Source organism: Diadema antillarum, unplaced genomic scaffold (genome assembly GCF_040938485.1).
Source record: "Diadema antillarum isolate AM-2024a unplaced genomic scaffold, OU_Dant_1.0 scf00000008, whole genome shotgun sequence".
NCBI classification, from domain to species: Eukaryota; Metazoa; Echinodermata; class Echinoidea; order Diadematoida; family Diadematidae; genus Diadema; species Diadema antillarum.
In genome coordinates, this window is record NW_027270897.1 from 5,336,896 (window position 1) to 5,361,519 (window position 24,624).

The following is a 24,624-nucleotide window of genomic DNA, read 5'->3' on the forward strand; positions in this document are numbered from 1 at the left end:
AAACAAAAACAAAAAAAAAAACACTTCTTGGTTATGTGGGAAGGAAAGGAATTGTTTCTCCAATGACACATCTGGATATTTTTGCATACAGGGACTAACTAGGAACTTTGGTATGAAAGATGGCAAAGGTGGGACACTGCACTTAGTGTAGTTGGGTGAATTGACCATTACATTTTATCAATTTCAAAACAAGGTGACTAAATGTACTGCTTCACAATCAAGAAATTTTTAATTGGCCTAAAAAGTGGATGTCTCATTTTTTGGCTTTGGCAGCATTATACTGCAATGTGACCAATACTGCTAAGCAGAGATCTAAGTTTATTTAGAGTGTAATTCCATACTGAGCAGGCTTGAAAGAAAGAGTCACATTAGATCAGCAGACTGGCTGAAGTTTCATCAGAATTGGTTTGAAAAAGAAGAAAGTTTTGGAAATTCTGAAGTTTCAAAAATTTTTGAATTCTGTTATTGGTTGCAAAATCATATGCAAATGAGCTGAGGTGATGTTATCACTTATTGCTCTGTGCACAACAATATATCTGACAAACTACATTTCAGTTGGATAATTTGGATAAAACAAACCCCCACCTAGAAGAGAAACCTCAAAATTTGTTCTTAAGGATACATTTTCTCTCTGATATCTCAAACAGAAAAGAGAGAGAGAGAAAAAAAACCCCACAAGAACATTTGCATGTGGGTTCATGAGAGACCTTTTAGGCCCATGACATCGTCACCTTGTGTTATTGGCATGTGGTTGCTGCTAATATGACTAATGAGTAAAAATGGGACAAACTTCAAATTCCATAAATCTTGTAGTTTAGGTCAAATTCTGATGAAACTTTCTACCTTTCTAACTTCTGCTTGATTTCACTTTGTTCATCAAAGCCAACTTCAGGTTTGCCGACCTCAGTACGTCAAATAAACACACACAAAAAACAGAAATCAACATATTTCAAAGGCAAATGTCATATTTGTTGAATATAGGATATTTGCATGAATCATGCATGGTAAATCAAATTTTACGAATAAAAAAAAACTTGTACTTTTTTTTTATTCATGAAGAAAAAAGACATCAAGTCTCAAATGAAAAAAAAAAAATGCTGATTAGCAGCTCTGCAAGTTGAACACGATATGGAATTTCTTTCTACATACTCTTGGTTCTTCAGAATTATTGCGACTCAACATCCCTGGCAGCTAAAATCTACCCTGTTTGCATTTGTTTCAATTCTTTGTGATTTCTTGCAATATTGGCTTGGTACTTTTTTAAAATGAAAATTAAATGCAAGAAATATGTATAAGAAAGTCACAAAAATCCAGGTGAGGCATAAAGTCTCGCATAAACTAATCCAGAGCTACATTGTATATGAATTAAACCACAATAAATCAACCTACATTAGCAATCTGAACAGTAACCTCTGTCAAGCTACCCCCATCCATGCCAGCTCTTGTCAGCAAGGCATAATATACCAATATATCTCACCCTACCTTCTCTCTCTCTCTCTCTCTCCACACACACACACACACGCACGCACACACATGCACACACACGCACACACACAAATTACATTATCATATACCAGTATTTCACCTATTCATGGTTTGTCAATTTTTTTTCACACTTAAGTTTAACCTCTCCCCACTTCCGCTGAAGGGGTATACACCTACACGTATTGACTAAGTGTGAATTAGAGGCTGTACTTAATTTAAGTCAGCAAGATACATGAAACATAAAATAAAGTTGAAGTTGAAACAAAAATGAAGGACTTACTTTGACCTTTTGTGAGGGTTCTCATAACTCGACAGTCTTTGGATCAGTGGAGCCATGGCAATTCCATTTATCCAGTAACAAAAAATATTATATAGTCTTTTACAGAATATAGTATCCACAATGGACTCCGCAGGTATATCCTCAGATGCCAACATAGTAGCCAATTAATCAATTAATAGTTTGCTTTTGGAATATTCAAAAAATGGCATCCACAACTAACAACATCTATCCATGATCCATGTATGACACGGATATCTAGAAAAGAACAAACATATAGAATTTGCACAGTACATGCTTAACATACAGATTTCTCTTTAAATTCTATCACTTCAAATATAAAGAGAATAAAGCAAAGAAATTGCATTTCAAGAAAAACTGCTGGCTCTGACTGGGCTAATACAAACTTATGATAGCAGATGATATGCATTAAGTAGAGATAAATGCAAGATCACATGCCTTACAAGGCATCTAAATGCATACTACCTGACAGTGTAATGTGGCATTGGACGACACAAGATGTGTGCTACAGTCGGACGGACTGGAAATGATGCACTGCATGCAATGTGAATACTGATTTCCACAGTCATCTCACAGCTTGCCTGGGTAGTTTGTGTGGTATGCACAGAAACCAACCCTTTAACAGAATCTTATGTACTACGTCTAATGTGAGATCGTGAGATCAAAGAAAATCTTACATGATATCACCTCTCTGTTACATGTAGATGGCAGCTTTGCCTTGATCTCCACTGAATTGTACTCAACACTGGAGAAATGTCATACCTCTAGGTTCATGCTTCTCAGTCTTTTTCAATCTTGGGCTCACTTGGCTCCCACTATTCTTTTTTGAGGCCCACTTAAATCACATATTAATCACATATATTAATCCTTTTTACTTATTTCAGGTCAACATCGTGGCCCATCTGTTTCATGGCCCCCCAGCGAGTGGGCCGCAGCCCACTGGTTGAGAAGCACGGCTCTAGGTCAAACATGATGGTGCAGTTTGTAATGAGGTGAGATGCCTTTCAAGGCAAAGAAACTACAATTTGTCTTTTGTATGACATATCAATATCAGTTGCATTACCAGTGATAACAAATATACCAGGCAATGATGGTGACAATAACATCTTTCATGACTGTTACCATCATCATTGTAATAAAAACTCCATGCAACATAGCTCCTGTGTATGTATTATTTACAAGAACAGTAACTCTCATGCCACATACTGGTAATCTGTGGCAAATAAACGCTGTAAGATGTAAAGCATACTAGATGTACTGATAATGATAAAACTGCTGTGTATACATTTGAATAATTCTAGAAAATGCTAATTTCCTCCTCCCAATACACATTTGCAAGCAATGTCGTTGAGTACATAATAAAGTCTGCAAATGTACAAATCCAATACTGTATATATTACTTCGTTACTCTATGTGCATGGAAGAATAATTCTATAAAAGCCGTTATGAAATACAAACATGTCAATTTATGCCAAACGCTTCACCTGGCATATATGGTAGATGGGTGATAGAAGGAAACACCTCTATCAATAACAATACTTGTTATAAATTCAGTCTTTTGGTGGGCTATCAGTCTTTTGATCATCTCTGATGTTATATGCAGAGGAAAAAAAAAGCCTCCTACATGACAAATAATTGCATTTCTTGTGTGTACCAGGGTCCTGTTTCATAAAGCTGTTTGTACAGTTATGCACGACCGTACAAACAGCTTAAATATAACAAGCCAAGTGGGTTTCCTAATCACTGTTAATTCAATAGCTTAAGTTGAAATTTGCAGATGCTAATGATTATTCTTACATGTTAACACATGCTTTCAGTTGAAAGTGTATTTTTGCCCCAATGTAGATGAAATATCGACATACATTTGTACAGTCGTACTTTGTTAAAAAGAAAAAAATGGGCATACATATTGGCACTTCATACTCCAGTCATTCATAAAGTCATGCATAACTGTACGAACAGATTTATGAAACAGGGCCCAGGTAATTGAAGGCTAGGTTGAAGTCCGTTCCTTGCTCACTGAAATAGTCTAGATATCAATAGATTTCATCAAAGTGTGAACAGGTTTAGTGTTTTGCTGGTACAAACTCTGGGTTGAAATAAATTTGCTAAAGCAAAAATTTAATGGACTACATGAAATGAAGAAAAACACAGTACGAATATTGATCGTGAAGCAAAAGATATAACACCATAGTGAAGTAAGAAAAAAAAAAGGTGGAAAAAAGACGGTAAAACTTGCAGGGCATTTCAGTGAACATGAATGCCTTGTGGTTATTTCTTTATGTGTGAAATACAAGCTGTTATATGATCCATGAAACAGGTGTACTTATTAACGACAAGTTTTCAATCGAAATGAAAATGTCCAGTTGTTGTATCTACTTCTCATGCAAAAGATGTATCAACTGTCCGCACTGCAACCAAGTGTCTCTTCATAAAAAGTATATTTCCTCTTTCCCCACAGCCTATCTTTGGGAATATACACCACCTGCGCAATCGCTTTCTTCCAGCCTTTCAATTTCAATTTCCAATATGGCAAATGTAAAAAAATAAGGAACCAATATGAAGGCAAATGGCCTTGCCCCAAGCCTATCTTTCCTCTGATCACTGTAGATTACATAATGATGTACACTTTCTTTTGAACAATGTCGCTCACATTCTCTCGAAGTCACATCTGAGTGTCCTGCACTAGTCCTCACCTTCGATAATTGGAACTTATGCCATCATGTGATTTAAGGGACAAATGGCTACATGTGCATTTAACTAACCTGTTGGAAAAGGAGAACATTATGGAACACAAGGGCAGAAAAATCTCTCCACGCTCGCCTGATCAAACTTCCGTTAAGCCATGAACCATTCCATGGGAAAGAGTCATTGGTACGAATCTAGCGAGAACTTACCAGATCAGGCAGATAACACACCGTATGTAATGTCTGCAATCAACTGTCTGATGCTGAAATTAGTCACTTTTGGAAATATTTCCACCTTCTGAGCATCAAGATACGTGTAAGATTGCTCCGCTAGTTTCCATACTCAAAAAAAAAATAATAATCAAATTGATGCTGCCTGTCCATGTTTGACATCATATTGCATCAGTTTGGCTGTCCTCAAGCAGAAATTTTCACCACGGCGCTGACATCGAGCAGCCCCCAAGACATCCTTGCGATGTCCTTTACCAGAAGAAGCTGTGTGGGCTGGAGTGGTCGTCCTGTTTGCTCTCCAGCGTGAAGGGTGGGATACGACAATCAAACGTCTGCCCGTCGCTCTTCTCCATCCGAAATGTTCCCCTTTAGGACAAAGGATAATCACACAGGGAGGTTAGTGCAATATTAAAAAATTGGGAGATGTAAATGCTACATCTCACTCTCCTCAGTGTTCAATTCTACAAACAGTGGTTGAATTCAATCATCATCTAAACATCATGCTTGCTACTACAGAGTTACAGTAAACCATGCATGTAGACACATATGGGATGGGAGAAAATCTGTAAGTGTATGCAAAAGTGAAGAATACAAAAATTTGGGACTTTCATTGCAACAACTTTACCCGATTTGTTGACTTATACGATGTTGACTTACCCGAGGTTTACTGTATATCATGACTGAAATATGACCAAGTGATATAATTTCAAAATCAAAGAGAAGAAATGGACTTTGACACCTAAAATATCATTTGTCATGCCATGCAGTTTTGTCAGTACACATGAATAAGCCACACACACCATCTCTTTTCACTCCATACGGAAACTGAGTGTGTAAACCAGCCTGTTGATGATGATTAATACTAGAAGTGTCATTAAACGAAAACCACTGGTACATTGACTACATCAACAAAATTGTTTATGATAATAAATACTGGAAGAATTTCTGCAGACAGCTGCTAAAACTGCCTAACCAAGGTTATTCTTGATAAGAAATGTCAGAAGCACTTAAACAGACAGCTACAAAATCACATGACAAGGTTGTTGATACTAAATATCAGAAGTGTGGAGCAGTTGTCCCTAGACTCCCTGCAAATGTTTCATAAGACCTAATCCAGCTCTGATACAGCCCTGAGTGAGAGGAGATGTCAGAGAGAAGGGTGCTACCTACCACATGTGGCCACTGGGTGCTTGCAAAGACACATGGCTGCTGTACTGGAAGGCAGGTTGCTCCTTGGATAATATGGGCTCCTGAGGGTCAAAGATTAGATGGTTTCTGTTAACACTGGTCGGTGATTGGTCATAATGCAATCATGTGACTAATGCAGTGAAGTCAAGTCAGGTGATACAATTCAAGAATTTGACTGGCTGCCAATGGGGTTAGAATGAAGTGATGTGTATTCATGTTGACAATCTATCATTGTAATATAACACTTGACGGCCCCTTGGGAGTCCTATTTCCCCCTCAAACGATATTTTCCCTCAGGGATTTTCACTTCCTGAAAGTGTAATCTCATGGGGGAAAATATGACTCCTGAAGGGATGTCAAGTGTTGTATCACAATTCTAAAAAGGCATGTATCTATATTATGTTCAAACAAGGGGGTTCAGGTAACTTTTTCAGAACTTTTTCTGTCGCCCTCATTCTAATAGCTAATCAGGGGGGCGTTTCATCAACGAGTTCGTCGGAGGTTTTCACCGACAAATTCGCTATCAGCCAATCAGACGCAAGGATTTCAGTAGCTTTTAACAGTTGTCAGTGTAAATCACTGACAAAAAGTTTTATGAAACGGTCCCCTGATGTCTAATGGCTCTAATTCTCACAAGAAGTGCACATTTGTTTTTGCAGTAAAAAATTATTTTTTTTTCATTTCATTTTTTGTTGTCTCCTGGAGGCAAGCATACATTCATCTAGGCTGTCACACAGAAGTAGCAGTCACTAGTTGTGTTAGGCAGGTGGTTTTATCTATCGTGTCCTCACTACAGGATTTCTGCACAGGGAATTTTTGTAAGTGGTCACTAGGGATAGGTAGTCAATATCGAGAAGTGATTGCTAAGGCAGGTTTGACTGTATCAGATGTCTTTCCTCTAAGTCTCCACTACAGACTAATACAACCTGGCAGAAAATCCACCATTACTGCAACGTCCCAAGCACACAAGCGTATGCCAAATGCATGACATATATTACAACGGGTGCAAGCCAGTCACAATACTGTATACTCTGAATATTTCACAAGGTTTTTATTTTCACGAATTTTGCGAGTCAGGTGCTATTCCAGAAATTAAAGACACGCAAAAATAATGATTCTGATCCTGATATGAATGTGACGCACACCTATACATTTCTCCATTCAGTACAGTACTTCATGATCACAAATTTAACCACTCACGAAAATTGTCGGGAAGTCCCGATTCGCGAAAATTTAGACTCACTAAATATATGGCGTATACAGTATATATCATGCATTTGCACATGCGTGCACGCGTGGGACACCACAGTAATGGCAGATTTTGCTGCCACGTTGGATCTGTTTGTACTGGTGTAATGAACGAATAAGCATTACAGCTTGACAGCTGCCTTGGTTCTGAGTCTCACCTGGCCCACCACGCCCCTCCCCCTCACTGTCTCCAGAGTACCAGATAGGCTGAAGATCCGCCAGTGTCTCTCTCTCAGCTGCACCGTCTCATCACCGAGGTTCTCCAGCCGGATGCAGTACCTCCACTATGAGGAAACACGAAAGAGAACATACAGGAAGTCGCTCAAATGAGCTGCTACTCTCTCTAAAGCTCGCCGCACACCACACAACCTGAGGTTGTACAATCTTCCGACTGTCGGTTTGACATCACCAAACACCCAAGTGTCATGTTGTAGGACTAGGTCACAAGACCTGGTCGGAAAGTTTTGGCATGTTGAATTTTGTCAAGTGGTCGTGTGTTTATAGCTAGCTAGCTGCTAGCTGCAAGTGCACTGTGTGCTAAAGTGTGTGGAGACAGGTTGCAGGTCCTTAGGTCAGGTCTCATGCGGTGCCAGGTCACATGACCTGGTTTGATGGTTGTGAGGTCGTATGACCTCAGGTCGTGTAGCGCGCAGCGGGCTTAAGGCATTCAACTCTTGACCCACCTTGGCACGACTGGGATATCAGAATACAAATTATCGCAGTGATGACTGATTTTTATCTTTTTTAAAATTTATCTCTTTATTTTAAACAGTAAAGCATGATCATATCTTTACTTATTACGTCTGCACAGATCTCTTCACAACTGCCACCGACATGAACACCTAAATGTTCTCTGTTTCTTAGAAGTGTCTAGCTGAAATACAACTCGGTTGTACAACTTCTGGCTCTGGAAAGAAGGAGACCTCTAAAAACTCTTTGATATATTCTACCTTGGACCAACAGTGAACCTGAAACACTGGAAGAACTTCACTTCCCCTACCTCTTGGGATGCTTCCCACCAAGCTTGGTACAAAAATTATGCATTTTGGCAGGAGAAGATGAACATGTAAATTCTATCTTGGGGCCCCTCTTTAATTTGTTCCCCCAACCCCCTTCCTCTTTGTGCCAAATCAGGCCACCACTTCCACAGTCACGACCATCTTATCAGTAAAGTCTTCACCTCTACATGTATCGAATCTCAATACAACATGGTTGTATTACTTCTGGATCCAGATCTGGAGATTTTAAAAACTTAATCGCTATTGTATCTTTTGGGCCCACCCTTGGGTCCCATGGGTGGGTGGGGGGGGGGGGGGGAATACGTACATGAACCATTCGAAAAAACATTTCATCTCCTATCTCGAAGCATGAGCCTTGCCATGTGTGGTTAAAACTGGACCATGGGTTTAACAGAAAAAAAAAACAACCAAAAATGTAAAAAGTTAACACATGTCTGCTGGCATATAATGCATAGTGCCTGATGTATGAGGCCTGATAGATAAAAGCAATCACAATAGTTCAGATCAGCCCTTTGACTCATGGAAGCTAAGAATAAGAAGACAAAGATAGGAAGTTTACGGATGATGGGCAGGACACAAAAAACATCACATGACAGACAATAGGCAAGAACAACAGCTGACTTGAGCCCGTGGTTCAGCGGAGCTCAACGAAAGGCTCAATTGTATTTATCCCTGTAATAGGATTTCCCATTCTGGGCTTACTCACCCAATATACACTGGAGTCTTGTGAAACCTGCACAAGGGAGAGAAAAAAACCCAAACAAACAAACAAAAGAACATGAGTATGCCATTACATTATGCATGTCACATATTTACAGCAAAGTCAATTCAAAGTCAAAAGTGAGGCAATTGGTTTCTTTTCTTCTCTTTGAATCTTGGTCTCTCCTTGCTTGTCATTTAAAGGTACTCTGTATACCCTCTTCAAAAATGAGTCACTAAAAAACTTCCACAGTTACCAAGCATTCACAATGGGGTAAGATGAGAGTGACACTTTAATTATCTCATCTACATTGTATTTCCTTCCCAAGACAGAAGACATATTCAGCTTTCTGTACGACTTCCATCCCTTCCCCGTTATAGCACCATGACTTGCAAAATGATCTTGTACATGTAACAGATCTCTCTGCAGAAATCCTTTCAAATATCCACCAAATCTATTGCATGGACTTATCAGCTTCATCAACATGTATACACAAAATTAGGCATGTGATTCCCCCTTGAAATACCTCTTGGAATGTCTGTCTATGGCCTCTCACAGTTGCTCTATGATGTGAATTCAAATTGGTTGTGTATCCGTTGACGTCATATCAATAAATTTATAGTGCTTTCATAAATGATCATACCTCAGGAATCTGACATTCAGTATTCCGTAAATTTGATTCTACGTCAGACATTCCATCCAGTACAATGCTTAATTAACAAGGACTTTTGCCCTACTGGTGTAGAAACTATTTTTCATATGAGCCAAGAGCAATCTATCTGTCTCACCTGCCCCCACCCCCTCTTCCCCCATATGCCCCAGTCCCTGTCTCTCTAGGTGCAAAGACTCACCCTAGCACCCATGTAGAACGGTATGACGGTGACACGGATGCCCTCCGTCGTCTCTCGGTGGACGTCGGACAGCTCCAGCCATGGGTGATTCTTCTCCTGCCAAGCCCTCAGTGTGTCCTTGGGTGTGAATTGGGGATCTGGGCCGGGAGGGGTATATCACCAACAGAGGTCAGAGGTCAACATAACCCACAGAAAGGCTAACAGGTGAATGCATACTTTTCAGACCTGGGGCCTGTTTCATAAAGAGTTACGATTGATCTTACGCTTGATTAATTAAGCGTAACTCCGTGAATTGAGCGTTAGATCATACCTGATTGTCAGTCTGTTTCATACAGATGCATATGTTTGATTTACAGCACAGATTGACTAGCAGATTGAGCGTAAAAATGTTTTAATTGCATCAACCATAAGATCAATCTTATGATCAATCTCTATGAAACAGGCCCAAATTTTCACAGGGTAATGTCTAGATCTGTTACAAGTTGTCAGAGGGAAACTGGGGGAAAAAAAATAAACATAGTGCCGTTTCCTGACTGGGACCACTTTTAGTTCAACCCAAGTGCAAGCTGATCTCACAAGAAACAAAGCAGTGGTGCTTCAGACATGTGGTCCCTAGATCAGCAGTGAAAGACTGGGAATCAAGTAAACAAGCCTGAAAGCCACACAAAAAACCATAACATGCCTTTAAAAGATGTTTAAAAAAAAGCAAACAAGAATCAAGAACTAAAACTTCTAGACTGGCAGATTACAGAATGCTTAGTGCACTTTTTGGATAAACTGAAAACAAAGAAACAAAGAAAGAAACAAAAAACCAGTGATAATGTGCCAATCATTAATGAAACACCTTCATAGATGGTGCCTAGAGATGTCTTTGATTGTGACAGAAGCACATGTGAAGCATCATTTGGGAAGCTACACAAAATACGGACATGTAAAATTAGAAAATTCTTTGTGAAATATCAAGGGCATGTTATGATTATACAATACCTGGAGGCCTTCCTTACAGCACAATATAGGGTCAGAGGGAAAAAATCCCCGCTTATCTTTTACGGCCCATGTCTGAACTTTCATGGTTTTAAAACTCACACTGAATTCAAGTGTAGTCATTTTTTCTAAATCTTAAGCGAATATTTGTTTCAAGACAATATATCTGATGTATCATCGTGATAATAAATGCAAAATCTTAAACTCACAAGGAAAATGGACAATTTTCCTTGAAAACTGAAACTTTAGGTCAGAAGCAAGTTGCTATTGACACTTGGGTATTTTTTCTCCTAGTTGATTGCAACCAAGTTACATGTAGGGTTGCTTACCTTGACCAGGGTTAAATTCCAGGAACTTGTCAAAGAGCTCATGGCTGATGGGATGGGCTTCACCAGAGGAGGAGTAGGGGAGGACGTCTTCGTGTGCCACATAATCAAGACCTGTCAAGGAGGGGAAAAAATGTTACAACAGTTTTCATCATTATCTCTCAGTATCACTCCTACCAACCTTATCATCTGAAACAGCAAAAGTCATCATCATCATCATCACCATCATCATCATCATCACCATCATCACCATCATCATCCTCTGCATTGTCAGTTTCAATTCTATTTTGCCTCTCCTCAATATCACCATAATCTTACCTGTCACTATCCTCTTCTTTCTCATCCTCCTTATCATCATCAACATCATCACCATCATCATCATCCTCTGCATCGTCAGTTTCAATTCAACTCTGCCTCTCCTCAATTTTACCATAATCTTACCTGTCATTATCTTTTTCTTGCTCATCCTCCCTATCATCATCATCATCATCATCATCATCATCATCATCATCATCATCATCGTCATCATCCCATCAACATCAGTTACATCTCCTACTCATAATCATCATAATCATTCATGCCATTACCACAGTCATTCATAATATGAGAATATTGCACCTACCTGGAATAGCATACAGAGACCTATTATTTTCCTGATTTCCCAGAAATGTGACAGCTTCTGTCTGTGCCCTCTGCATTGTAAAAAAAGGAAAAGAAAAGAAAATATTTAAAGAGAATGGCAATTGCAGGCAACAAATCAAAATTATGCATACTAGTACATTTTCGAAAGGATCCTCCAAAGGTAAATTCAAACTAGGGCATACAAGAGGCTAGCAAAATAAAGATCACACTGATGCATGAATGTGTGCACAATAACACAAACACACACACACATACACACACAAAAAACAACAACACGTACCATATCACACATGTATGTACTATCAGGGATATACACATATTGAAGGGGGGGGGGGGGGGGGGGGTCATGCTAGTACAAACATGAATGCCCAAACAATACAAACATGAATTATTTTTCAACACGTTCAAAATTCTCAATTACAATGTAATATCAATTGATCTCTTTTTTTTTCTATTTTTCTTGAAATACTGAAAATCCTTTGCAGTGATTAAGTTAGTACTCAATTCACGAGGTAAAATTTTCACCCTTACTATTACACATCCCTCTTTAAACAATACAAACATGAATCATTTTTCAACAGGTTCACAAACTTCCAGACATGTACAATCCTACACAACATTTCAAAATTCTCAATTACATTGTCATGTCAATCCCTTTTTATTTCCGTTTCTTGAAATATTGAAAAATCCTCTGCAGTAATTAAAGATAATATAAAGTTTTGGTACCTCAAAACTTTCCCTGAGTTTCCTTGTCTTAGTTTGTGTTTCAGGTCAAGTACCTTTCATATAACTAACACTGTGAGACTTACTCCTCCCAAAGTGCTCTCATGTCTAAGTAATCATGCAATAATGGTTTCGTACCAGAGCAGAGCGGGCTCTGAAAAATTCGAACGAGCCGTTAGTTTGACTCAACGCGGTACCGCAATACCGTGATAATCAATGTACACGTATTGTACAAAACCATTATTGCATGATTACTAAGACATGAGAGCACTTTGGGAAGAGTAAGTCTCACAGTGTTAGTTATATGAAAGGTACTTTAACCTGAAACACAAACTAAGACAAGGAAACTCAGGGAAACTTTTGAGGTACCGAAACTTTATATTATCTTTAAGTAAGTACTCATTTCATGAAGTAAAATTTTCACCCTTACTAAATCCCTCTTTAAAACACTTCAGATTAATTCTTTGCTTTAAAGATGTATATTCATTCTTACATAAACTTTATGCTGGTTTCATTGACAGCTATATAGAGCAAGACACTTACTATGAATGGACAATCCCTTGAATCTATAAGCACTTGGTAGTAAACATGTGTTTTCCCTTTCACTTCTTTGTTTGTGTCCAAAGGCATTCCATCCATCTTCTCTGTGGATCTGTGACGAGGATGAACAAAGACATTAACATTAACTAACACACACGCATACACACACACACACTGATGCATTAATTTACATTAAACAGTGGAATTGTGCATCTTGCATTGTAATGGTTTCATTTCATGTTGATATCAATATGTTCTTTTGAAAGTTGATGATCCGACAGGTATTTCCATTGAGAACAGTATTAATTTCCTTTAAGACATTTGAGACAAAACAATTAAGCAAATCCCTAAATGAAACAAATTGCCAAGCAACAACAAACATGCACCATGCTAAGCACTGTTAAAAGATTAAAAACAAAATAAACAAAAATGAAACCCGAAGAATTTATTGTCTAGGCTAGAGTAGTGATGTATGTCCAGGGTATATTAGAACTGTATTATCAGGGTACAGTACAAGTTATTTCTTACAAGACTGCATGTGGTTACTGGTGCCATTTCTCTCTCTCTCTCTTTCTTTCTTTGTGTATATTGGTGGCTCACATACTATCTATCAAAAAAAAGAAGAAGAAGTGCTTGACATAGATATAACAAACTTGAGTGTGTAATACAAAGGCCTACAAATTTGGCAGTGTTTGGCATGCTGTCTGATGCTACAGACATGCCATACCTCTCTTGTTTGTTTCCAGCGATGTCTCTGTCATACAGTCTAGCCAACCAAGGGAAGAGTAGAATGCCTCGGTAACCAAATATCCTATGCAGAAATAACTGGCACCACAGGATGGGATGGAGAAAGGGTGAAAAGAAAGATTATAACATTTACTGGTGCATATGTGTCTACAGCTAGACAGACCTTTTCAAATTGAACTGTCTAAAAAATGTGTGAAAAATAATGAACGACTCTAGGTAAAATGCCCTACAGATGAGCAATGCATTTCACCTTCTCCTAACATGGAGTGCTACAATGTACTTCTCATGCTGGAAATTATCCACCACACATCAGCAGCTAATACTCTAGGTACTGCCAGTCTCATGCAAAGTTTGGCCGCAATTTGAGATTGCCTTGGATGGCCATTGTAACTGAAGTGAATAAGAATACATGCATGAATTTTGTCTTTTGACTTTTCATCTCATATATATGCATGCTTGTCAGCTGACAAAAACTGTGTTGATTGTTTGTCAGTGTTTTTGAAAGGGAAGACATCTGTACTCTTTAATATCATCTAAAATTCTTGTAACATGCTTTGCACAGACAAGGACTACCAAGATTATGAATGTGATAAGAGGAAACTGCATGTTTACAATTTGAAAAGGCAAGTTAGCATGACAAAAGAACTAGATTATCATGAATATACATGATGATCCATGGATGGAATACTGCATACACATTTGAAATACTACATACAATCCCTTGGGATAACTGCAAGATATTTCATGCAAACTGTGAAAAAATGATACTTAGGATGATACACTGCAGAAGGAGATGGTAACATATATACTTATCTCGCCAGTCCACAGACAGGGTTCACACTCTTTCTCATGATTTGAATTCCATGACTTTCCATGACCATTTTAGCTTGAATTCCATGACCTTTCCATGACTTTTACAAAATTCTTTTTTGAACACGTTAAACTAAAAATTTGATCTCAAATCGAAGTGAAGCAAAGGGAATACATACACGTCTCACACAAACAACAGATAAACTTCTACAATTTTTAGCAATTCCATGACTTTCCATGACCTTTTGATGAAAATATCAAATTTCTCATGACTTTCAAGGCCTGGAAAAAGACATGGTCAAATTCCCTGACTTTCCAGGTTTTCCATGACCCGTATGAACTCTGACAGAGTAAAATCTAATGAACTAGCTGAAACTTGCATAGATAGACACAGGCATTGAAAGACAATCAAGTCATTTGCATGAACATTGCCACACTATCAGGGTTATCTACATTGTAGCTCACCTGTCCAGTGACATATTTTCCATGCTGCTTCGGAGTCTCCAATTTTCCAACAGTTTGAAGTTTCCTGTGGATCAGAAACAGACACACCGTTACCATGGCAACTTATCTAACCCTCTTATGGTGCTTTCTTTGCCAATTTACACACCCAGTAGCAGCTAGCACAGTATTTATTCCTTTCTTTCTTTCTTCTTCTTTTTTTTTTGACTGTGCTGATACTGGCATGATATGGTATGATATGGTTGAATTATGGGTGGCTTGCTTTAACCAACAACCCCCATATCGCTCATCACCGTCACATATCAACATCAAAGTGAAGACAGGTTATCCTATTGATGAAGGCTGTAGTGCTGACAGCTGAAAATTCCAAGGGTAGAATCTCTTATAGTACTGTAGTCTGTATTGTCCTCTCACGGACAGCGTCTTCGATTTTGGGAGAGTACTCATTCATTCAAGGATATACATGTAAGCTAAAGAAGTTCAAGTTCAACATCAATATCAAACAACACTATTCACTAGTTTCTTGTTCATTCTAGATCTTTTTAGCACTACCGATATGACATTGCATATGTGTGAATTACCATTAGAACAACTAGGGTCTACTACATATTCATATTGAATTTTAACTTTACGGTCTAAGCATAAAGATTTACAGACAAATGCACAAACAGTATATATACACTGTAAGGGAAAATATTAGACAAAGTACTACATGTACGTGCCTAGACGTTACGGACCATCTATGTTCTACATATCTGCTACTAAAATGTGCTTGTGCTAGATTTCTACCCTGACAAAAGAAAACAAATTAGAATCTAGATCAACTAGAGTCAGAACCCCAATTTTCGGCCGGCCTCCAAAATCCGGACACGTACCACTTATCACAAGCCAGCAAATTCTACTGTCACAACACACGCATCGTTTCACATACTGGCACATTCGCTCACCACAGGAAAGTGCCCGAGTCACCTCTAAAAATCCATTCAAAATCCCAAATTTTGCTGTCAAAAACGCAAAATTGCCGCAACTTTTCCAAAGCGCGCGCGAATTAGGTCCCGTGTGAAGAATCGGGGTCGCCGAAAAAGCGCTAAAAATTGAAAAATTACGCCGTTCCATTGCGAGATTTTTCCCTTATCGCAAGCTCAGAGTGTGATGGTATCCTCAAGAAAACAAAAGAAAAATAAAATCTCTGTACGTGCCGATGCAGTGAATAATGCACTTGTCAATTGTAGTCCCGGCCCCTGGGTACCCGGGGATGGCCGGGACTTGCATCCCACTTGCAATTTTGGGATGTTACACCGCCCGGCCAAGTCCTGGTCAAGTCTCCGACAGGTCGGGCAAAATTTTCACGGAAATCCCCCGCTAAGTCCCCGGCAGGCCGGGCAAAATTGAAGTTGAAATCCCCCGCCAATTCCCCGACAGTCCAGGCAACATTTGTGCAGAAATCCCCGGCCAAGTCCCGACCCTCAAGGCCCGGTCACACTGCCCAAAAGTCGCGTAAACGCATGAATCATGCAAGAAATGTGGTTGTGTGTGCTGGTCCGTTGAGAATTTTCGCTGATTTATGCGATGAAAATCACCGATGAATTGCGCAAGAACTACAAAAATATCACTCAAAAATCACTAAACCACGCACTTTCAGCGCATAGGCACGCAAAGGCCCCAAATAGGGTGAATTCGTGGTTGTACGCGACGACTAAGGTCCACGGATAATCACTCATAATCTGCACTTTATCACTAATGAATTGCGTATGAATCGCGCATGATTCGCACATGAACGTGATAGCGGCAACATTTTCGCAAACGATCACTGATATTCCACGCATATTTCGCGCATTGTTCGCGTAAGAACAACGCAAACTACGCAAAATTTAAGTAAAACAGCGCAATACTGCGTAAACTTTTACGCGAAGCCGAGTTTTGAGCTTCTCAAAATACTGGATTTTGAGGCCCTGTCACACTGCCCAAAAGTCGCGTAAACGCATGAATCACATAAGAAATTCGAGCCTTTTACGCGATACATGCGCGATTTGCGCATTTCATGAGTTTGTGTCTACAACGGAATGTGGAACCTTCGTAGCTGTCAGCCGATGTGCGCCGGATCGGCGCTTTATGCGATTCCGGGTTTTGAGGAGCTCAAAACTCGGCTTCGCGTAAAAGTTTACGCAGTGTTGCAGTGTTTTACGTAATTTTTGCGTAGATTGCGTGGTTCTTACGCGAACAATGCGCGATATATGCGTGGAATATCAGCGATTGTTCGCGAAAATGTTGCCGAAAATATCGCGTTCACCAACGACTTAATTTCCACTGACGATTTAGCAGACATAAATAATGACGCATGTTTCGCGCTTGTAACACCTACGTATCACTGAAAATCACTGAAAAAAATAATTATTGGCGAACAGATCACGCAAATAAGCGCATGTAATACTTATGAAATACTGATCGATGAATCACTAATGTATCACTAACATCTCATGTCTATGATTGGGGCTTATTATTAGTGATTTTTGCGTGATCTTTCCGTAGTTCTTGCGCGCAATTCATCGGTGATTTTCATTGCGTAAATCAGCAAAAATGGTCAAATTCTCGTCGGACAAGCACGCAATTAAAACCAAATTTCTTACGTGATTTACTGTATACGCTATATATTTCGCGGGGGTTTTATTTTCGCGAATTTCCCGAGTCGGGAGCTATTCGCGAAATCAACAACACGCGAAAATATTACCTTCCAAAATGAATCCCTTGCCTTGATGATACGAACATTTCAGTACTAGTATACCATGTCACGGCTTACCGAACATACCATACTGGCTAAGCTTGTTTACGCACGTCCACGTCTACTTACGAATACTGTAGAGAGCCAATCCATTATCACAAGGGGACCACTCGTTAGAAATCTAGCGTGATGGACTTAACCACTTCAAAAATGTTGAATTCTAAATTACTAGTTCGCAGAGTTTGGTAAGTTTTTTTCATGCAGTGTATAACTAGTATCATTCTTATTTGCTAGTAAGTTGAAAATTCACACTTTCTTTGCCACTTCATATTTTCTCTGGTCCCCCAATCGCGAATTTAACCACTCGCGAAAATGTGTGACAGCGGCAATTCGCGAAAATTTATGCACGCGAAAATTATAGCGTATACAGTATGCGATTACGCAACTTTTGGGCAGTGTGACTGAGCCCGCATGGAATCGCGTAAAGCGCCGATCCGGCGCACATCGGCGGACAATACGATCGAAGGTTCCACGTCAGACAAATTCATGAAATGCGCAAATCGCGCATGTTTCGCGCAAGGCTCGATTTTCTTACGTGATTTATGCGTTTATGCGACTTTTGGGCAATGTTACCGAGTCCTCAATAGCGGGGCATTGCTAGTCAAGCGAAATAATTTATGGTCACATTACCGTACTGGAAATGGTACAAGTCATGGTCAACTCTCAAGCAAAATCTGGCTCAATCCCGGCCAGAATTCCAGCCTCAAATCCCTGCCATTTGGTTGGAGCGAATTTCCCCCGGCAAGCCCTGGTTTATTCCCCACCCATCGGGGCAAAATAAGTGACTCTCCCCCGACAAAGCCCGGTCCATTCCCGACCCACCGGGGCAAAATAATTGAATTTCCCCCGACAACACCCCTGTATATCCCCGATCCACGGGGGCAAATTAAGTGAATTTCCCCTGACAAAGCCCGGTCTATTCCCGACCTGCCCGGGCGAAAAAAATGCTGAAATCCCCGCCCAACTTGGTTGCAAGTCCCGGCCATCCCCGGGTACCCAGGGGCCGGGACTACAATTGACAAGTGCATAAATGTACAGGGGCTGAATGCCAGTGCAGAGTCCCAAAAATTCGGACACGAACGGGGCCGCAACATCCCCAATGCACCCTTGCGCCAACAAGGTATGGCGCACGCGGATTTCTCCGTGGCCTTGTATGCGTATTGACATTGCATGCGTTTCCGAATTTTGGAGAGGCTGTCTGAATTTTGGGGAATTGACAAGGTGATATTTGGGGGCTCTGTGAAATTTTATGACCTACATTGTATTTAACAAAATCAATATTGGGAAAAAGTAGGTTGATATATCTAACATTTTTGTACATTATTATAGATATAATTTTGTAGAGTATTATTTAAGTTGAACAAGAAATATTGCAAAAAAAGCTTAAAGGGTGTGTACAGTTCTGGTTGAGGTGAGGATTCAGCTTTTAACGTTTTGCAAGATATTCAGAAACCACCCTATGAATGATGAGATGCCAAAAAGCATGCAATTCTAAGGGGTATCAAAAGTTTACTTGATGAAAATCGGTTTTGAAATGGCTGAAATATCCAAAAACAAGGTGAAGCAAAGAGATCTTGGTAATCATGTAGAAATGCACACCTGCCGTTCGCTTCGCCGTTTGTCAATAAAATTTTGTGCAGCTATTGGAGATGCTAAATTGAACCATATCAGAGAGTTTTCATGGAATTAGAAAGCCGAAAAGGTAAGAAAAATGAGAAATTGGAGTTGAAAAGTACGTCGGTCGCGAACATAGTCTCCGATGTAAGCATTGTACCGATTTCGCTGAGAACGATGTCAACGACTATAATCGATTCTGGTAGTCTCTAATTAGCCGCTTACTAACAATATCGAACTTGACTCGTGCAATACGTGTAGCCCCTATTTTCTTTTTCGTATTTTTTTTTAGTTAGCTCACCTGAGTCGAAGGTCCAAGTGAGCTATTGTGATAGTTCTTTGTTTTCATTGCCATTATCATAATTATCACTTTTCAAATTATTGATACAGATTATTCATACCAGGATTTAGACATCGATCCTTTCTCTAAATATTGTGGCAAGTATTGATTTTATCATGACAAAAGTTGATAATAATAACCTAATTTGAATAGTGTTGAAGGGAATAGAATGAGGTTGAAGGAAAAGTGGAAGAAAAAGGTTAGGCTATTTATTACGGTATTAGGAGGGAGAGATAAAGAGAAAAGAAGATGAGAAGGAAGTTGAATTCAAAGGGGATTTGTTTCTAGTTATCTACATAATTTATAGGCCTAATTTAAATAATAAATTAATGAGAATAGTATTACAAAAATTAGTGCATGTTATGTTATACAATCATGTATTAATATCAATATTGTGGACTTCTCATAAAGTGCTCATTTTACCTAAAAAGAAACAGAATATTGAAATTGAAATAGTAATTTGTTTTTAATTGATAGGTTCAACTTAGACAGTAGTAGAAAGTAATTGTCTTTATGATAGTATTTACTTTTACCATTTCATTTTTTAAAATTATGTATACAAAAACTGCAACCCCAGTATTTGCTTTTGTTTTGTAGTAAAAATCTATTTTATTGTGCAATATTCATGATGGATAATTCCCATTTTTTCATATATCTTTTACTGACATTTTGTACACATATTATCTGTCCATCATTTAGTCAGCAAAAATGTTGACAGATATACAGTCACACGCAGGAGAAAATTAACTAAAACGATGAAAAAACAGACGGATCAAGATCACTTTCTTTCTTCCACATTTTACTGTCGAGCCGACGTAATTATTGTGGTTAAACACCAAACAAGCGGCTGTATCACAGACTACTACGATCGATTATCATCGTTATATCGCTCTTCCACATAATCGATCATCCATCATGCTACGCTGACACAGCCGTCGATCGGCGTACTTGAGTCAAAATTAGCTACTTTTCTTCTGTAATTGACTATGAAATTTCATGAAACCGTCAGATATGGTCCATCTTGACATTTCTGATAGCTACAAGAAGTTTTCATTAACAAATTAAGGAAGGAAATGGTAGATGTGCATGGTGTGCATTTCTACATGATTACCGAGATCTTAATAAAAGGCTTGGCCTGCCACCTTTTATCATCATCATTTTTCTGGATATCTCAGCCATTTGAAAACCAATTTTCATCAAATAAACGTTGAATCCTTCTAAAATTATACGCTCTTTCACAAGGTTTCTCATTATCTCACTTACGAAATGTTCAAAACATGAATCCCCATCTCAACCAGTACCGTACAGTCCCTTTAAGTGTCCGAAATTTTGGGTTTTTATAAATTATAGGAGCCTACTCTACTTCTGTCAAAATGGAAGACTTCAATTCACGTTTCTGGTTTTGGGAGGGTCAGGGAGGTGGCCACCTCCCTGTTTATACTGGCATTATTGTTCCTACTGGACATTATCTAAAAAATGTGTTGAGGCTGAGATCAACAATGAGGCTGGAGGTTTGGGATTCATCGTCAGCTGCATCATTTACATATTCATCACTTCATGAAAAACAAAACGCACAAAAGAAAGTCTGAATTCCCCCTCCCCCCCCCCCCAAAAAAAAAAAAAAATCAAATCAAATCTCGTCAGACACAGAACCTAATGATACAGATCAGCGCATGTAGTCTACTGAATATAATTTAGCTGTAGAATATAATTTACAGTGAAATTGTAATACAGCTGTAGCATAAAAACAGGACAAAACAAAACAAAGCCGCAGTAGGATTAAGTTTACAGGTCCAACTTCCATAACTGGATCCTACACCGCACCGGACATGCACTTAGTACACGCATATAAGGGCCACATATATGTACATATGTGGGACTACATAAAATGAATGGCGGAATCACGTTCGTACTCTCTGACATCTCGCACGCACACGGCACACCAAGACCTCCTTGAAGCATTAGTCAAAAAAAACTCAGTATAAATCCACCTGCACTTACTTTGACGCTAGATATCTTTTGTCGTTTCGGAAAAAGCTTTGGGAAACAACACACAAAAGTGTGTTTTCCCTCCGAAGCAATATGCTCCTCAAACACGACACAGTGGCTGCCATTTTCAGTTCAGTATTTTGTTATTCCCCGGGAGGGAATCGACAGCGCGCCGCATGCATATGACACACACAGAACAACACGATGAAACCTTGCACTAGTCACTCAGCTCAGCTAGCTCGCGCCATACGACATATCCCGTGATAAGCGCGTTAAAAAACGCACTACACGAACAAACAAATTCACTCTTTCTGTTTGTTGACAAGTTCTGAAAGTCTATGGTACTTAGTTTGTGTGTCTGTTTTTAGGTGATCCGAGTATCCTCTCGGATCACCTATTGTATCTGTACGGATTCTTTCTTCTTCTTCTTCTTCTTCTTCTTTATTTCTTTCTCCTCAAATCTTGTGCAGCGGTTAACTCAAAAAGTCCCCCACCTATCACTTTCAAACTTAAACCATGTATGTATCATGTCCTAAGGACGACAGATCTAGTGTATCAATGTGATCAGTTGACCGTGACGTCATTATGACGTCATTATCTGAAATCACGTTTACATCAATATCTCATTAATGGAACGGAATTTTTGAATGAAATTAAGATATCATATAGTTCAAGTCAAGGTCTATTGATATATTTCATAAAATTTGGTCACGTTCATACTAAACGAGCGCGTACGCGCGCGTTGAAATTTAAACATGCTCTAATCAACCTCAAAATTGTTTTGCACACGTTTCAGGTCATTTACAGCATTTAAAAAAAAATCGACGGACGCGTACGCGCGCGCGCATATACGCACGCACAGCTCATATGCAATAGAAATTTCCCGTTTTATCGCACGGATCGAATGTCTGAAATGTCAAGGAATATTTCTACCAAGTTTCAAGTCGATCCGACTCAATATGACGTCATACGGGCCAATCAAAGTTTAAATTCCGCGCGCGCGTCAATGGCGATATACAGTGCAACTATGCCAAAAAACCGCCAATTTTAAATCCGATTTTACTCGTCAGGATGGACGGTGACCCCCCATTTTCTTTACATATTTTGAAAGCTGATGAGTTGTACATGTCACTTCATGGGGTGGTAATGCTGACAAAATGATCAAAAGATATCAAATTTCTTAATAAAGTAAAAAAAGTGAATTTTCAAAATGACGTCATCAAATTTCAAGTTTATTCGAGCATATCTCACTAGTCCTTTGTCAATTTTCACCCAGATTTCAGTATGTTGTAGCTTATTTAATGTTCTTTCAAACATAAAATTACAAAATTTTGATTGAATAATGGTATCACCTCGTAAAAATGGATTGAAAGTAACCTTGTCAAATTTGACCAGTTTACGTGTTATCTCTATGGGAGTGCAGTTTTTCTGGAAATGAAAATTGACATGACTATCTTTATCGAGCACTAGCTCACTTACTCTTCGGTAAATTTCTCCCAGATTTTGATATGTTGTAGCTGAGACTTTACGCTACCGTAAGTGTGCCCTTCGTTTTTTCATACGATGTCGGGATCACGTCAAAAATTTTGGTTGAAATTCAGGCTTATCTTCGATGTATTGAGATATTTCTTTCTTTCTGCAACTTTCTTTGCAATAGCTCAAGAAAAACACGCCCTATCATTTCTATATTTTGCACATGTTTAGTTCATGTCACGTACATTATTTCATGAAATAACAACTACTTGATCGGACACCTTCTTGGGTATGTAAATTAGGGTCAAAGGTCATAAGTGTTTCATCCTGTATCTTAGTGAATACATGTCTTATCTTTCCCATATTTTGCAAACGCAAAGACCATGTTACAAGGACCATTTCACAAAATAACCACTTTTTACTCAGATGCCATCTTGTCTGTGCAAATTGAGGTCAAAGGTCATATGTACTTCTTTTTGTTTCTTCGTTATGACGTGTTATCTCTATGGGAGGGAATTTTTTTAAATGTGAAAATTGACATGATTGTCTTTATCGAGCACTAGCTCACATACCCTTCGGTGAATTTCTCCCAGATTTTAATATGTTGTAGCTGAGACTTTGCGCTATCGTTAAATTTCATTTTGTTATTTCATACGATGTCGGGATCACGATAAAAAACTTGGTTGAAATTAAAGCTTAACTTCTATGTATTGAGATATTTCTTTCTTTCTGCAACTTTCTTTGCAATAACTCAAGAAAAACACGCCCTATCACCCCCATATTCTGCACATGTTTAGTTCATGTCACGTACATTGTTTCATAAAATAACAACTACTTGATCGGACAACATCTTGGGTATGTAAATTAGGGTCAAAGGTCATAAATGTTTCATCTTGTATCTTGGCGAATACCTGTCCTATCTTTCCCATATTTTGCACACGTATAGACGATGTCGCAAGAATCATTTCACAAAATAACCACTTTTTCCTCAGATGCCATCTTGGGAGTGTAAAGGTGGGTCAAAGGTCGTATGTATTTGTTGTTGTATCTTCGTTATCTAGTGTATACGGAATTTGGTACCAAAGATGGCAGATATGACTCCCTTTTCTAAACGAGAATTCAAACATCACACGGCCAACGTTTTTAACAACAGACGAAACCTGTATGGTCATGCCTATTGCGATCAGGACTCGAATCATTGATGAAAAAAAAATCGGATCACCTTAATTTGTCAGTAATGACAAATTACAATCTCTAGTTATTTATGTTCTTATCTTTTTTGAAGCATTTTGTGCTTCAAATATGTCCCACAAATCACTGATTCAAAGAATAATTTCCTACTACTTCATTTGCTTCCTTGGCAATGAATACACCAAATATCAAAGGAAGGAATCTCAATAAGCCTAATAAAATACACTTTACTATGAGTATTAGTATATGTCCAGTGTTTTGAAATGCTTGAAGTGGACTTTGAGCTTTCCATCTCTC

The 24,624-nt window shown here is 38.9% G+C and overlaps 1 protein-coding gene across 1 annotated transcript; it reads right to left on the reverse strand.

Moving 5' to 3' along the window:
* Positions 1 to 4,682: 4,682 nt before the first annotated feature.
* On the reverse strand, positions 4,683 to 21,788 carry LOC139718268 (polymerase delta-interacting protein 2-like). Its single transcript, XM_071629754.1, has 11 exons — positions 21,676 to 21,788; positions 14,945 to 15,008; positions 13,650 to 13,747; positions 12,926 to 13,034; positions 11,640 to 11,709; positions 11,021 to 11,131; positions 9,708 to 9,844; positions 8,863 to 8,889; positions 7,296 to 7,421; positions 5,872 to 5,951; positions 4,683 to 5,067 (listed from the first exon to the last, which is right to left on the reverse strand). Exons 1-11 carry the CDS (start codon positions 21,786 to 21,788, stop codon positions 4,953 to 4,955), a joined length of 1,050 nt encoding a protein of 349 aa, XP_071485855.1. The 3' UTR covers positions 4,683 to 4,952.
* Between the last annotated feature and the right edge of the window lie 2,836 nt (positions 21,789 to 24,624).

Bases quoted from the DNA above. Each gene is read 5' to 3' on its own strand.
- LOC139718268 (XM_071629754.1), bottom strand. From the start codon at position 21,788: ATGGCAGCCACTGTGTCGTGTTTGAGGAGCATATTGCTTCGGAGGGAA. The intron at 5,952-7,295 runs GTGAGACTCAGA...TTTGACCCTCAG, and splicing joins GGAGGGGCGTGGTGGGCCAG to GAGCCCATATTATCCAAGGA. The intron at 5,068-5,871 runs GTAGGTAGCACC...TTTGTCCTAAAG, and splicing joins GCACCCAGTGGCCACATGTG to GGGAACATTTCGGATGGAGA.